Genomic DNA, 12,637 nt, shown 5'->3' with positions numbered 1-12,637 from the left:
GAGCTGCTTCATGCCCTCAAGACCTGGCGTGATACATTCGATACGAGCTACGATGACAAGTACAACACCCTGTGCAAGACACTGCGCGACTGTAACTATTACGATTGCGCCGACACCTTGTATCACAAATATCGTACCGAGCACAGCTTTGCCCTGTGTGACAGTCAGATCGACGTGTACAGCCATACGTTGAGCGATGACTGGAAGAACATCTGTGTTGACATGAAATGCGACGACGACTTTATCAACAAGATTGAGATGGAGTGTGGTGGAGACAACTACCTGTGCACCACCACTGCTCTCAAGCAATGGCGTGACACCGTGGACTGTAGCTACGACGACAAGATTGACCTCTTCTGCCATGCTTGCGATAACCGCGGTTACCACGACATTGCCACCGACTGCAGGTCCAACTCCCGCTACGAGTCCTATGGTAAGTGGGCAGTTTTGATAACAAAATCTTAAGTTCGCAATCATTTTCATGTTTCCTAAGATTGGCCAAGATGCAATCTTTTTTCTAGAAATACGTTTTCAGCTGATAGACAATTTCTACCTTTTGCAGGATTGGCTCTGTGTGACGACACACTTCGCGTCATCTGTGACAAGATCGATGACTGGAAGCAGGTCTGCACACACCTTGGCTGTGACGATGAATTCATCCACAAGTTCCAAGACCAATACAAGGACGACGTCTACCAGAGCTGCTTCCATACCCTCAAGACATGGCGCGACACCTTCGACGATATCAGCTACGATGACAAGGTGAACAAGCTGTGCCAGACTCTGCGCACCTGTGGACATGATGATTGCGCCGACACTGTGCTGCACAAGTATGACACAGAAAACTGCTTTGCCCTGTGTGACCACCAGATCAACAGCTACAGCCATAAGTTGGCCGATGATTGGGTGCACTTCTGCAAGTCTTTGAACTGTGACGATGACTTCATCAGCAAGATCGATCAAGAGTGTGGCGGAGACAACTACGTGTGCATCAGCACTGCCCTCAAGCACTGGCGTAACACAATGGACTGTAGCTATGCCGACAAGGTTGACCTCTTCTGCCACGCTTGTGATGCCTGTGGATTCGACGACGTTGCAGAGGACTGCAAGACCAACTTCCGCCATGAGTCGTATGGTGAGTATTTTGCTTTGTGCCCAGAAATAAACCAACACACAATACTGCAAGCTTTCGGATCCCCGTCGAATTTTGCAAAGTGGAAGCCTATTGACGACACACTTCTTTGTACTTTTCAGGATTGGGCTTGTGTGACGACACACTACGCCTTATCTCCAGCAAGATCAGTGACTGGAAGTTGGTGTGTACAACACTTGGCTGTGACTCTTCCTTCATTCACAAGTTCCAGGATCAATACCATGACGACACCTACCTCTCCTGCTTCCATGCCCTCAAGACCTGGCGCGACACCTTCGACGCAAGCTATGATGACAAGGTCAACATCTTGTGCCAGACCCTGCGTAACTGTGGTTACACGGATTGCGCTGGAATCGTCGATGACAAGCACCGCACTGAGTGCAGCGTCGTTCTGTGTGACAGTCAGATCGACATCTACAGCAAGAAGTTGAGCGATGACTGGAAGAACTTCTGCACATATCTTGGTTGTGATGACGACTTTATCAGCAAGATCGATGAGCAATGTGGCCATGACAACTATCTGTGCATCAGCACTGCACTCAAGCACTGGCGTGACACGGTCGACTGCAGCTATGTGGAGAAGATTGATCTCTTCTGCCATGCCTGCGAGAGCTGTGGCTTCCACGATATCGCTGAGGACTGCAGAGACAACTTCCGTCATGAGGTCTATGGTAAGGACTTGTCTTTCTTTAAGCTATTTCGACGAGTCAGTAAGCAATTCTGACCATTATGAAAAACACCACATATGCCATTTATCTTTCTTGTTCCTCGCATAGTCTTTACCTTATTTTCAAATCATTCTTGCTCTAGCTACATCTTCGTCAACAACAGGTAGTGTCATCTCTACTGGTGGTTCTTCTGTTGTCTCGACACAGTCGGTTACTGGCACCGGATCAACTGTAACAGGTATTCCGTTTTCCTTACACAGTTACAGGTCAATCTATCTTATATCGTAAATGAAGTCTTGCACTTTCTGGCATGAATGTATAGCAGCTACTTTCATTCTGTGTGTTTGTTTTTTTTAGGCCTGGCACTATGTGACGACACCTTCCACATCATTTGCGACAAGATTTCCAGCGACTGGAGAGCTGTGTGTATCGCCCTGGGTTGCGGCTCGGACATGATCACGAAGATCACAACTGAATGTGGGTCAGACGACTCTGTGTGCAGCAGCACCATGTTGAAGCAATGGCGCGACTCGTGGCATGAGGACTACTCCGACAAGGTCGACACTCTCTGCACTGCCCTGCGTACATGCGGATACACCGACTGTGCCACTTTGGTCTACGAGAAATACCGTACAGAAAACAGTGTGGCTCTTTCTGATGCCCAAATTGACATCTACTGCAAGACCCTGAGTCAAGATTGGAAGGAATTCTGCCATGCCCTCGACTGCAGTGACGACTTCATCACTAAGATAGAGGACGAGTGTGGCCACGACGACTACTTGTGTTGTGAAACAGCTATCAAGACGTGGCGCGACACTGTGGACTGCAGCTACGCCGACAAGATCGATAACTTCTGCACTGCATGTCATACCTGTGGCTTCGACGACCTAGCTGTGGACTGCAGAGATCATTACCGCAGCGAAGTCTTTGGTAAGAATGAGTTCGATTGCTTCTTTCTAACCCTTCCACCCGCAATAAATCATTGTTGCCCTTACTCGATGTCCTCAATACACTTACTTATGTCTCACTTCTATGTTGTCATATTTTCCAGTCACTGGTGGTTTCAGCGAGTTGAGCACCGGAGGAACATCTGGTCACTATATCGGTGGAGGCATTGTGTTAACAGGTGGGCAATTTCTACCTTATTAGTTCCCTTTGGAAAACTTTAGTTTGCGTTTTCTCAACACAATGAAAATTAAAAATGTAATTCTTGTTTCGCCATCATTATCACCATCTCTAACATAAGCCACATCTTTGCAGAGTTGGCGCTGTGTGACGACACACTTCGTATCATCTGTCACAAGATTGATGACTGGAAGCAGGTCTGCACACATCTTGGCTGTGATGACGCTTTTGTCCATAAGATCCAAGACAAATACCAAGACGACGACTACCTCTGCTGCTTCAATGCCCTCAAGACCTGGCGTGATACATATGATATGAGCTACGATGACAAGTTCTACACATTGTGGACGACACTGCGTACCTGTCACTATGACGACTGTGCCGACACCGTGTATTACAAGTATCGCACCGAGCACAGCTTTGCTCTGTGTGACAGCCAGATCGATGTGTACAGCCATAAGTTGAGCGACGACTGGAAGAACTTCTGCAGTGCTCTTAACTGCGGTGACGACTTCATCAGCAAGATTGATCAGGAGTGTGGCGGAGACAACTACCTGTGCATCAGCACTGCTCTCAAGCACTGGCGTGACACCGTGGACTGCAGCTACGACGACAAGATTGACATCTTCTGCCATGCATGTGATAACCGCGGTTACCACGACATAGCAGTTGACTGCAGGTCCAACTCTCACCACGAGACTTACGGTAATTACTTCTGGCGTTGCGTCTGACAGTTTATGGCTGATAGATTAGCAAGTTGATGCCTCGAACATACATTACACTATACTCTCTTTTATCACTATTTAAACAGTATTTTTCTTTTCTCCGTTGTCCAGGCTTGGCTCTGTGTGATGACACCCTCCGTATCATCTGTCACAAGATTGATGACTGGAAGACGGTCTGCACACATCTTGGCTGCGACGACGAATTCATCCACAAGTTCGAAGACCAATACAAGGACGACACCTACCAGAGCTGCTTCCATGCCCTGCAGACATGGCGTGACACCTTTGACACCAGTTATGACGACAAGGTTAACAAGCTGCACATGACACTGCGTACCTGTGGCTACACAGATTGCGCCGACACCTTGTATAACAAGTATCGCACTGAGCATGGATTTGCCCTGTGTGACCACCAGATCAACCACTACGGCCACAAGATGGCACATGACTGGAAATACTTCAGTCGTGCCTTGGGCTGTGACGATGACTTCATCAGCAAGATCGAGCTGGAGTGTGACGGAGACGACTTCCTCTGCATCAGCACTGCCCTGAAGCAATGGCGTAATACAGTGGACTGCAGCTATGACGACATGATTAACACCTTCTGCCATGCTTGTGACAACCGTGGCTTCCATGATATTGCGGTGGATTGCAAGGATAACTTCCGCCACGAGTCATATGGTGAGTGAATGTTGTTATTAGAGCTAATGCAACGAAAATACACCGCAACGGTTGTGATATGCTAAAGTCAATTTACTGATGCAGTTGTTTACCATGCTGTATTGACTTATTTGTTACCTTTTTCTCCATTGCAGGCATTGCTTTGTGTGATGACACACTTCGCGTCATCTGCCACAAGATCGATGACTGGAAGACGGTCTGCACACACCTTGGCTGTGACGACGAATTCATCAACAAGTTCCAAGACCAATACGAAGACGACACATATTTGTGCAGCTTCCACTCTCTCAAGACATGGCGCGACACCTTCGATACCAGCTACGATGACAAGGTGAACAAGCTGTGCCAGACTCTGCGCACCTGTGGACATGACGATTGCGCCGACACTGTGTCTAACAAGTACCGCACCGAACACGGATTCGCCCTGTGTGACAGCCAGATTGATGTCTACAGCCATAAGCTGAGTGATGACTGGCAGTACTTCTGCATTGCCCTCGGCTGCGACACAGACTTTATCTACAAGATCGATGAAAAGTGTGGTGGAGACAACTACCTGTGCATCAGCACTGCTCTGAGAGAATGGCGTGATACCGTGGACTGTAGCTATGACGACAAGATCGACCTCTTCTGTCATGCTTGCGACATGCGCGGATTCCACGATGTCGCAATGGACTGTGAGACGAACTTCCGTCATGAGTCGTTTGGTAAGTACCTCACCTCTCACAAGACCACAAGCCTAGTTATTCTTCCAAATAATGTAATAAAACATTTTCCCTTAAGCATAAAGGCTCATTTGGCGTCGATCCATGACGTTGTTTATTTCATTTCAGGTGTGGCCCTGTGCGACGACACACTCCGCGTCATCTGTGACAAGATTGATGACTGGAAGACGGTCTGCACACACCTGGGTTGTGACGACGAATTCATCAACAAGTTCCAAGACCAATACAAGGACGACACCTACATGTCCTGCTTCCATGCCATCAAGACATGGCGCGACACCTTCGACGACAGCTATGACAACAAGGTTGATACCTTCTGCCATGCGCTCCGCATCTGCGACTACTCGGACTTCGCCGATACCGTGTACAACAAGTATCGCACCGAGCATGGCTTTGCCCTGTGTGACCACCAGATCAATGAGTACAGCCATAAGTTGAGCGATGATTGGAAGCACTTCTGTGAATCGCTGGGATGTGACGATGACTTCATCAACAAGATCGATGAGGAATGTGACCATGACAACTACCTGTGCATCAGCACTGCCCTGAAGCAATGGCGTAACACAGTGGACTGCAGCTACGACGACAAGATTGACCTCTTCTGTCATGCTTGCTCCAGCTGCGGTTTCCACGACATCGCTGTGGACTGCAGGGATAACTTCCGCCTTGAGAGTTGTGGTAAGTACAACAGATTACCCTGATGTAAATATTTGAAAGTTGGATCTAATCTATACATATATATCCAATCGAATGTTGGCATACAAGCAGAACGGCTATAATAAATTATTATTTTTCTGTTTGTTTTAGGTTTGTCTCTGAGTGACGACACGCTCCGCACCATCTGCAGCATGATTTCAGACTGGAAGCTTGTCTGTACAACACTTGGATGTGACGACGAATTCATACACAGATTCGAAGAGCAGTACCATGACGATACATACCTCAGTTGCTACAATGCTCTGAAGACCTGGCGTGATACATATGACGCCAGCTATGACGACAAGGTTGACATCTTGTGCCAGATACTTACTATCTGTGGTCACACTGACTGCGCTGGAATCATCTACGATAAGCATCGCACTGAGACCAGTATCGTGTTCTGCGACAACCAGATCGACATTTACAGCAAGAAGCTGAGCGATGACTGGAAGAACTTCTGCACACATCTGGGTTGTGATGACGACTTCATCAGCAAGATCGAGCAGGAATGTGGCCATGACGACTACATGTGCATCAGCACTGCCCTGAAGCTTTGGCGTGACACTGTGGACTGCAGCTATGTGGAGAAGATCGACCGCTTCTGCGATGCCTGCGACAGCTGTGGCTTCTACGACATTGCAGTGGACTGCAGAGACAACTTCCGTCATGAGGTCCACGGTACGTTTTATTTTTTACATGAAACATTGTTGCTGGGTTGAAGGTTATTTCCATCATTCGTAGTACAATTATCTTTGTGTTTTTAAAACCCCTTTCTTCTTTACTTAGTAACGACCATGCGCTACGAGACTTCGTCTGGATACAAGTCTAGTTCCGTCGTTGTTACAGGTTTGTACTCACTTTTCATTAATTAGAAATGAATAGAATTGAATTAGTCATCTAGCTACATCAAGGTAGAAGATTATGTTTAAGTGTTTCCTTTTGCGATGACAAAGATTACTAATTGAAGTTAGAGTTTGCTGCGATTTTTTTATTGTTATGCGCAATTCATAGAAAATGTAAATGTTAATAATACGCAACATGCTTTAAAACTTCTCAGGACTTGCCCTCTGTGATGAAACCATTGATATTGTGTGCAAGACTGTCAGTGACAGCTGGAAGAACATTTGCTCAGTGCTGGGCTGCGACGATCAGTTCATAACTAAGGTACTGAAGTCTTCTTAAGTTTGTTCAAGCGGATATTTTTAGCAACAGTAACACATGTAAACATATTATATGCATTGGGATAGTAAAATCAACATTTTCATCCAACTTTAGTTTATTATTCTGGCGCTAAAGATGAATGACAGCAAACCTTCTTATCTACCAGTGCTTTATACACCATTGTAAGAAGTTGTTTTTATCATTTGTAGATCGAAGAGGAATGCGGAAGCGACTCGTACCACTGCTGCTCTACTGCTCTGAAGACATGGCGCGACACAGTTGACGAAGACTACGCCACAAAGGTAGCATTTCTTGGCCCTTCCGCAATGTTTGTCTCGCTATAATACCCCATTCAGATTTCTTACTGTGGATTTAATTTTTGACCTTGTGATAAATGTAAATGTAAGCATAACATGCATGTGTCAGATGACGTCAGTTATCATCATCACAAGCGTGCATAACCAACCAGTACATCATGCTGATGAACAGAGAATCCCAGATTCCCTAATACATTTTATTTTCTTGTAGGTGTCCGACTTCTGCTCTGCCCTTCGTACGTGCGGCTTTACCAAGATAGCCACCTCGGTGTCTGAGAAGTACCGCACAGAACTCTGTGTGGCCCTGTCTGATCACCATGTCGACATCTACTGCAAGACAATCAGTGGCGATTGGAAGACAATCTGTGAGGTCCTTGGCTGCGATGAAGATTTCATCACCAAGGTAGCGTTTTTGTTCATCAATTCTATTCACATGATGTGCATTTGATCATAAACGCGCGGGCCAGTTTATCGGTGCAAAGGCACCACTTGTCAACAGGTATAAAATGGGTAAAGGAGACAATAAACAAGAACTCACATTTTATCTATTTTGATATAACGAAACCATCTCTCTCTCTCTCTCTCTCTCTCTATATATATATATATATATATATATATATATATATATATATATATATATATTGCTACATCTTTTAACAGCATTTTACGTCGTATGCCCGACCTGTATTCACTGTATCATTGTGTCTTGCTAAAACAGATTTCAGAACAATGCGGTTCGGACAACTACCTGTGCTGCAGCACTGCCATCAAGACATGGCGTAACACCGTGGACTGCTCCTACAGGTTTGTCTCACTTATACAACACTTCGCCATGTAGCCACTCTTGGCAATATCCATTAAAACTAGGGCAAAAGACAGAAACCATATTGTATGATAAAGTAGGCATTGTACTGTATTGCTTCGCCATGTAGACACACTTGGCAAGATCCATCAAATTAGCAATAGGGCAAGAGACGGAAGCCACTTTGTATGGTAATGTAGTCATGTATTGTACTATTGTTGATTGTGGTTGTTTTCTGTTCCGAACCTTCAGGGAGAAGGTTGATCTGTTCTGTAACGCATGTGACGTCTGCGGATATCTGGACGTGTCTAATGACTGCAGAGGCCTCTACAAGGACGAAGTGTTTGGTTCGTGCCTTTCTTTATCCCAGCCCATCCTTCAATATGCGATATGCCTCCCTGCTCATTTTCGCAGCGATTATGAAAGCACGATTATCTAATAACTGTATTGTCCCACGACGTTTTCCTACTACATAGTACATAGTTACAGTAGCGACTGCTTACATTGTGATCTTTAGAGAGAAAGAAAGACTGTTTTTTCTGTCTGATGTTGTTTTGTTTTCATACCTTCAGTAACAGCTACCAGCGTGAGCACTGGATCTACATCAGTTATCAGCACTGGATCAGTTATCAGCACCGGCTCCACTGAGTGTAAGTACTGTCTGTCAGTGACTTCTGTTCGGTCGATGTTTTACTTTAATTTTACTTCACTTTCAGTGATATTGGATATTGACAAGATCTATACCAACCCAAGAACGATTATCAAAAAATCAATAAAATACTTGTACTTCTATAAGTTCTAAGATGTATAACAGTTTGATACTATAGAGGCATTGTGCTCTTATGTACGCTGTTGGTAATAGTGTACTTCAGGGCTCAAGAGAAAGTCCGTGTACTATATCTAATGTTTTTGTTTCCTAAATCTTTAGTCACATCAACCAGCGTGGTCACTGGATCTACATCAGTTATCAGCACAGGCTCCACTGAATGTAAGTGCAGTCTGCCAGTGACTTCTGTTCGGTCAATGTTTTACGTCACTTTCAGCGATATGGTATTGACAGGGACCTTTCCCAACCCACGAACGTGTGTTTAAGATACACATAAAAGATTACTTAGACTATTCTAAGATGTATATCAATACTACAGCGGTATTGTACTCGTATGTACTCTGTTGGTTATAGTGTACTTCAGAGCTAGAGGAAAAGTTAGTGTACTATCTCATGTTTTTGTTTTCTAAATCTTTAGTCACATCAAGCAGCGTGGTCACTGGATCCACATCAGTTATCAGCACAAGCTCCACTGAATGTAAGTCCAGCTTGTGAAGACTTTTGGGTTCTACGTTACGCTTAAGCAATATTTTCTATGAAAATGACATCAGTATCTTTAATATATCGATGCCTTCTACAAGCCAGGCAGCCATCTTCGGCCAAGGTCATTCACGACCACACATAAGATCAACGCCTGGCAATGTAGTCTTCGATGGTAACTGTTTCTAAACTGTCTTTCCTTGTGTTTATGTTCAAACACGTTTGTATGGAGGTTCATCTGTGACATTATACTCTCACCAACAAACTTTCAGTCAGTTCGAGTTAAAATGACCTAAAGATTACGTCACATGACCTGTACTGACGTGTGACATCAGTAACGGAATAATTTCAAATAAAGTGTGAAATCCTCACCTCTCACATTTCCTGTCTACAGTCAGCACCGGTACAGGTGTGGTGGTCACTGGTACTTCCAGCTCCAAGTCAGGCTGCTGCCCGGGAGTGACTGACGACTCTGCCTGCCCTGTGTGCCCACTTGGCCAGGTCTGCGACGGAACCAAGTGCGTGTCACCCACGGAGTGCCCATGTATCCACGATGGCGCTGTCAAGAAGGTAAGGCAACAGGGTTTTTCTTATTTGGAGAGGGTGCGTCCTAGATGCATGCATGTATATAGGCAGCAAGTTCGATAGCATGGTACATGTATGATGTTACGGCGGGTTGTGAGCCCTACCCCTTTAACGTGCTCGAGGCATCTTCTAGAACACGGGACAACATTGAACGCCCCATCCGAAAGACGTATGCAGTCCCAATCGATATGCAAGATATGTGGTTGGTCCTAGGCCTCCCAATCAACTGTGAGACTCCTATAAGTCGAGCTAGATGTAACGTTATATGTACAGGGACATCACAGTTCGCATATACACTCGTGCCAAAACCCTTTATCTCAAATTTGAGAAACAAATTGCTGTGCAACAACATCCCGTATCATCTCACGCTCATCATGTATGTGTTATTGTAGGCTAATGCTATCTGGAGGGAGGACCGTGGATGTGTCAAGTGCGTCTGTCTGAACGGACTGGTCAACTGTGTGCACGAACACTGCGATGTCACAAGCTGCCCAAGCGTGAGTACACTCCTAACGATTTGAGGCGATCTGTACACCACAAACTGACAGATTCCAGTCACATGTTCTTACTGTGTATCTCATAGATATAAAATCCTACAGACATACCTGGAAACGGAGATCTGAGCGAGAAATGGACAGCCTTTTCCGTATTTCGAAGCCCCTCTAACCGCGCGCGCTTTTGTGACCTCTATGACCTGACCTAACCTGACCTGACCTAATACCCACTTATCGGGATAGTGTCGCGAAATGTGCGATGGTAGAGTGTCCTACATCTGTCGACTAATGATCTATAGTGGCTGTTTGGCACTTTTAAGCGTATTGTAATCTAGTTTTATGTGCTTTCGGCATGTCTCCTTGTGTGGTACGATAACTGCTATAAAATGGACTATCGCTGTGACAATATCGTGAAGCCTTGCATAGTTTCCCTGTTTTACCTTTGCTATCTAAATCTCATGGTACTGCAAAACATCTACAAGATTTTAACCGTACTATATTTACATACAGGGCTACCGTATGCACTTCTCTGAAGACTCGTGCTGCCCGACGTGCGAGCCCGACCACTGCAGCCCGGTGGAGAGCGTGTGCCACGTGACTGGTGCCTGCATCCCGTCCACATGGTGGTGTGACGGCAACGAGGACTGTCCGAACGGAGAGGATGAAGAGAAGTGTGGAGGTAAAGATATGAACTAGTGTTTGATACAAGACGCTTTAGCATTTGTTTATTTGTTTGTTTATTTTTATTTATCAAGGGATTCATGTCGCCTGTCTGGCGCTTTTCAAAGATGCCTGGGGAAAACCCCGTACATACATGCAAAATAACATTACTAATCGATAAGGATGTCAAGTCAAATAAATGCCAATACCGCAAGATCAGCAAATCAATTGTACAACGCTAATCCTAATATAACTCGAAATCATGGTGAAAATGAAATAAGAAATGGAACACTGATATCATCCCTCCAATGCCAGCACCTTGTCTATTATCAGTTATGTGGCTTATCTTGTTTTCTTTAGTAAACACCTTGTCTTACTGTATACTGAGGAGCAACATATTTATACACTTTGTATGAAACCATTTATGCCATTAACATTTCGTAACAAAATATTTTATTCTTTTCAGTGTTTACAGTCTCTGTGCCAACCAAGCCACCAAAGTCTGGTAAGTAGGCCTTATGTATCATTTCACTAGTTTGTTTACTATAAATGGGTGTTGATGCTTAGTTTCTTCCACATTTGGTGTATAAGTTTGTAAATGATATGCGATGTCTCCTATAGGCGAGTGCAAGTACAACCTGAAGTCATACCCAGTCGGTGCTACCAGGACCACTGGACCCAACTGCTGCGGAACATGGTACGTTCGGTTTCAATTCGTACCAATCGATTTGTTCATGGCGTTAACAACATGTAAACCTATATCAGTACGTATGTTTAGTGTAATCACCTTCAAGTAGCGATGTAAAAAGAGTTTGTGATTCAGAGTAACTGTATATTTGTTTTCCTTTGGTGACGTTATCGATGGCAGTTGCGGCTGGTAACATTCATGTTATCCTATGTCAAAATCTTCTTTTAACCATACTTTTTTCATCTTTTTTTAACATAAACAGCACTTGCATGAGTGACTTCAGCTGGGATTGTGACACAACGGACTGCAAGCAGGGTATGATTCCATCTCCTTCTTGTTGAATCTTATTCAAACCAAATTCAGACCCATGGCCATGTAAGTTCGGACTCGAGTTAACAATTGCTTGAATAGATGGTGAAATAACTACAATCAGTTATGTAAGAGTTATGATATACTTTCAATGTCCGTATATTTTAATGTCTTTTCGTTATCTTCAGCCACGTGCATGAACAACAAGGACTTCGTGAAAACATTCGATGACAAGAGCTACACTGGACCCATCTGCAGCCACGTCCTGGCTAAGGACTGCGCTGGAGAATCGTTCGAGGTCGAAGGTATTCTGACGTTTTCAAACTCGACTCAAGAAAACTGCCTATGCCACTTGAATCGGGCAAATATTCGCCAGCAATAGTCATATAAGCAATCAAACTGTGACTGACAACGCTACCAACGCTAATATTATATACTCTGTCAAAAAGATATGATTATGTGAATTATGCATATACATGGTATAAAAGACGGAGTTGAAAAGTCGCGACTCCCGTGGTGACGTTTCTATTCCAGGGTGGTCG

At 44.7% G+C, this 12,637-nt stretch overlaps 1 protein-coding gene across 1 annotated transcript in view; it reads left to right on the top strand.

Moving 5' to 3' along the window:
* The first annotated feature begins 617 nt into the window (after positions 1 to 617).
* Positions 618 to 12,637, top strand: part of LOC118408837 — a 20,089-nt gene continuing 8,069 nt past the window's right edge. Inside the window, exons 1-25 of the mRNA XM_035809695.1 lie at positions 618 to 1,135; positions 1,255 to 1,824; positions 1,964 to 2,059; positions 2,179 to 2,751; positions 2,873 to 2,947; positions 3,082 to 3,651; positions 3,783 to 4,352; positions 4,487 to 5,056; positions 5,183 to 5,752; positions 5,882 to 6,451; positions 6,560 to 6,619; positions 6,831 to 6,937; positions 7,144 to 7,236; positions 7,463 to 7,654; positions 7,970 to 8,055; positions 8,306 to 8,400; positions 8,626 to 8,703; positions 8,982 to 9,041; positions 9,298 to 9,357; positions 9,754 to 9,929; positions 10,337 to 10,441; positions 10,949 to 11,117; positions 11,565 to 11,603; positions 11,720 to 11,795; positions 12,049 to 12,101. Of these exons, the coding sequence (XP_035665588.1) occupies positions 1,024 to 1,135; positions 1,255 to 1,824; positions 1,964 to 2,059; positions 2,179 to 2,751; positions 2,873 to 2,947; positions 3,082 to 3,651; positions 3,783 to 4,352; positions 4,487 to 5,056; positions 5,183 to 5,752; positions 5,882 to 6,451; positions 6,560 to 6,619; positions 6,831 to 6,937; positions 7,144 to 7,236; positions 7,463 to 7,654; positions 7,970 to 8,055; positions 8,306 to 8,400; positions 8,626 to 8,703; positions 8,982 to 9,041; positions 9,298 to 9,357; positions 9,754 to 9,929; positions 10,337 to 10,441; positions 10,949 to 11,117; positions 11,565 to 11,603; positions 11,720 to 11,795; positions 12,049 to 12,101 (5,725 nt within the window). The 5' untranslated portion in view covers positions 618 to 1,023. The remainder of the gene's footprint in view (positions 1,136 to 1,254; positions 1,825 to 1,963; positions 2,060 to 2,178; positions 2,752 to 2,872; positions 2,948 to 3,081; positions 3,652 to 3,782; positions 4,353 to 4,486; positions 5,057 to 5,182; positions 5,753 to 5,881; positions 6,452 to 6,559; positions 6,620 to 6,830; positions 6,938 to 7,143; positions 7,237 to 7,462; positions 7,655 to 7,969; positions 8,056 to 8,305; positions 8,401 to 8,625; positions 8,704 to 8,981; positions 9,042 to 9,297; positions 9,358 to 9,753; positions 9,930 to 10,336; positions 10,442 to 10,948; positions 11,118 to 11,564; positions 11,604 to 11,719; positions 11,796 to 12,048; positions 12,102 to 12,637) is intronic.

This window comes from Branchiostoma floridae, unplaced genomic scaffold (genome assembly GCF_000003815.2).
Source record: "Branchiostoma floridae strain S238N-H82 unplaced genomic scaffold, Bfl_VNyyK Sc7u5tJ_451, whole genome shotgun sequence".
NCBI classification, from domain to species: Eukaryota; Metazoa; Chordata; class Leptocardii; order Amphioxiformes; family Branchiostomatidae; genus Branchiostoma; species Branchiostoma floridae.
Note: the sequence above shows the minus strand (reverse complement) of the source record. Positions and strands in the feature narration are given on the sequence as shown.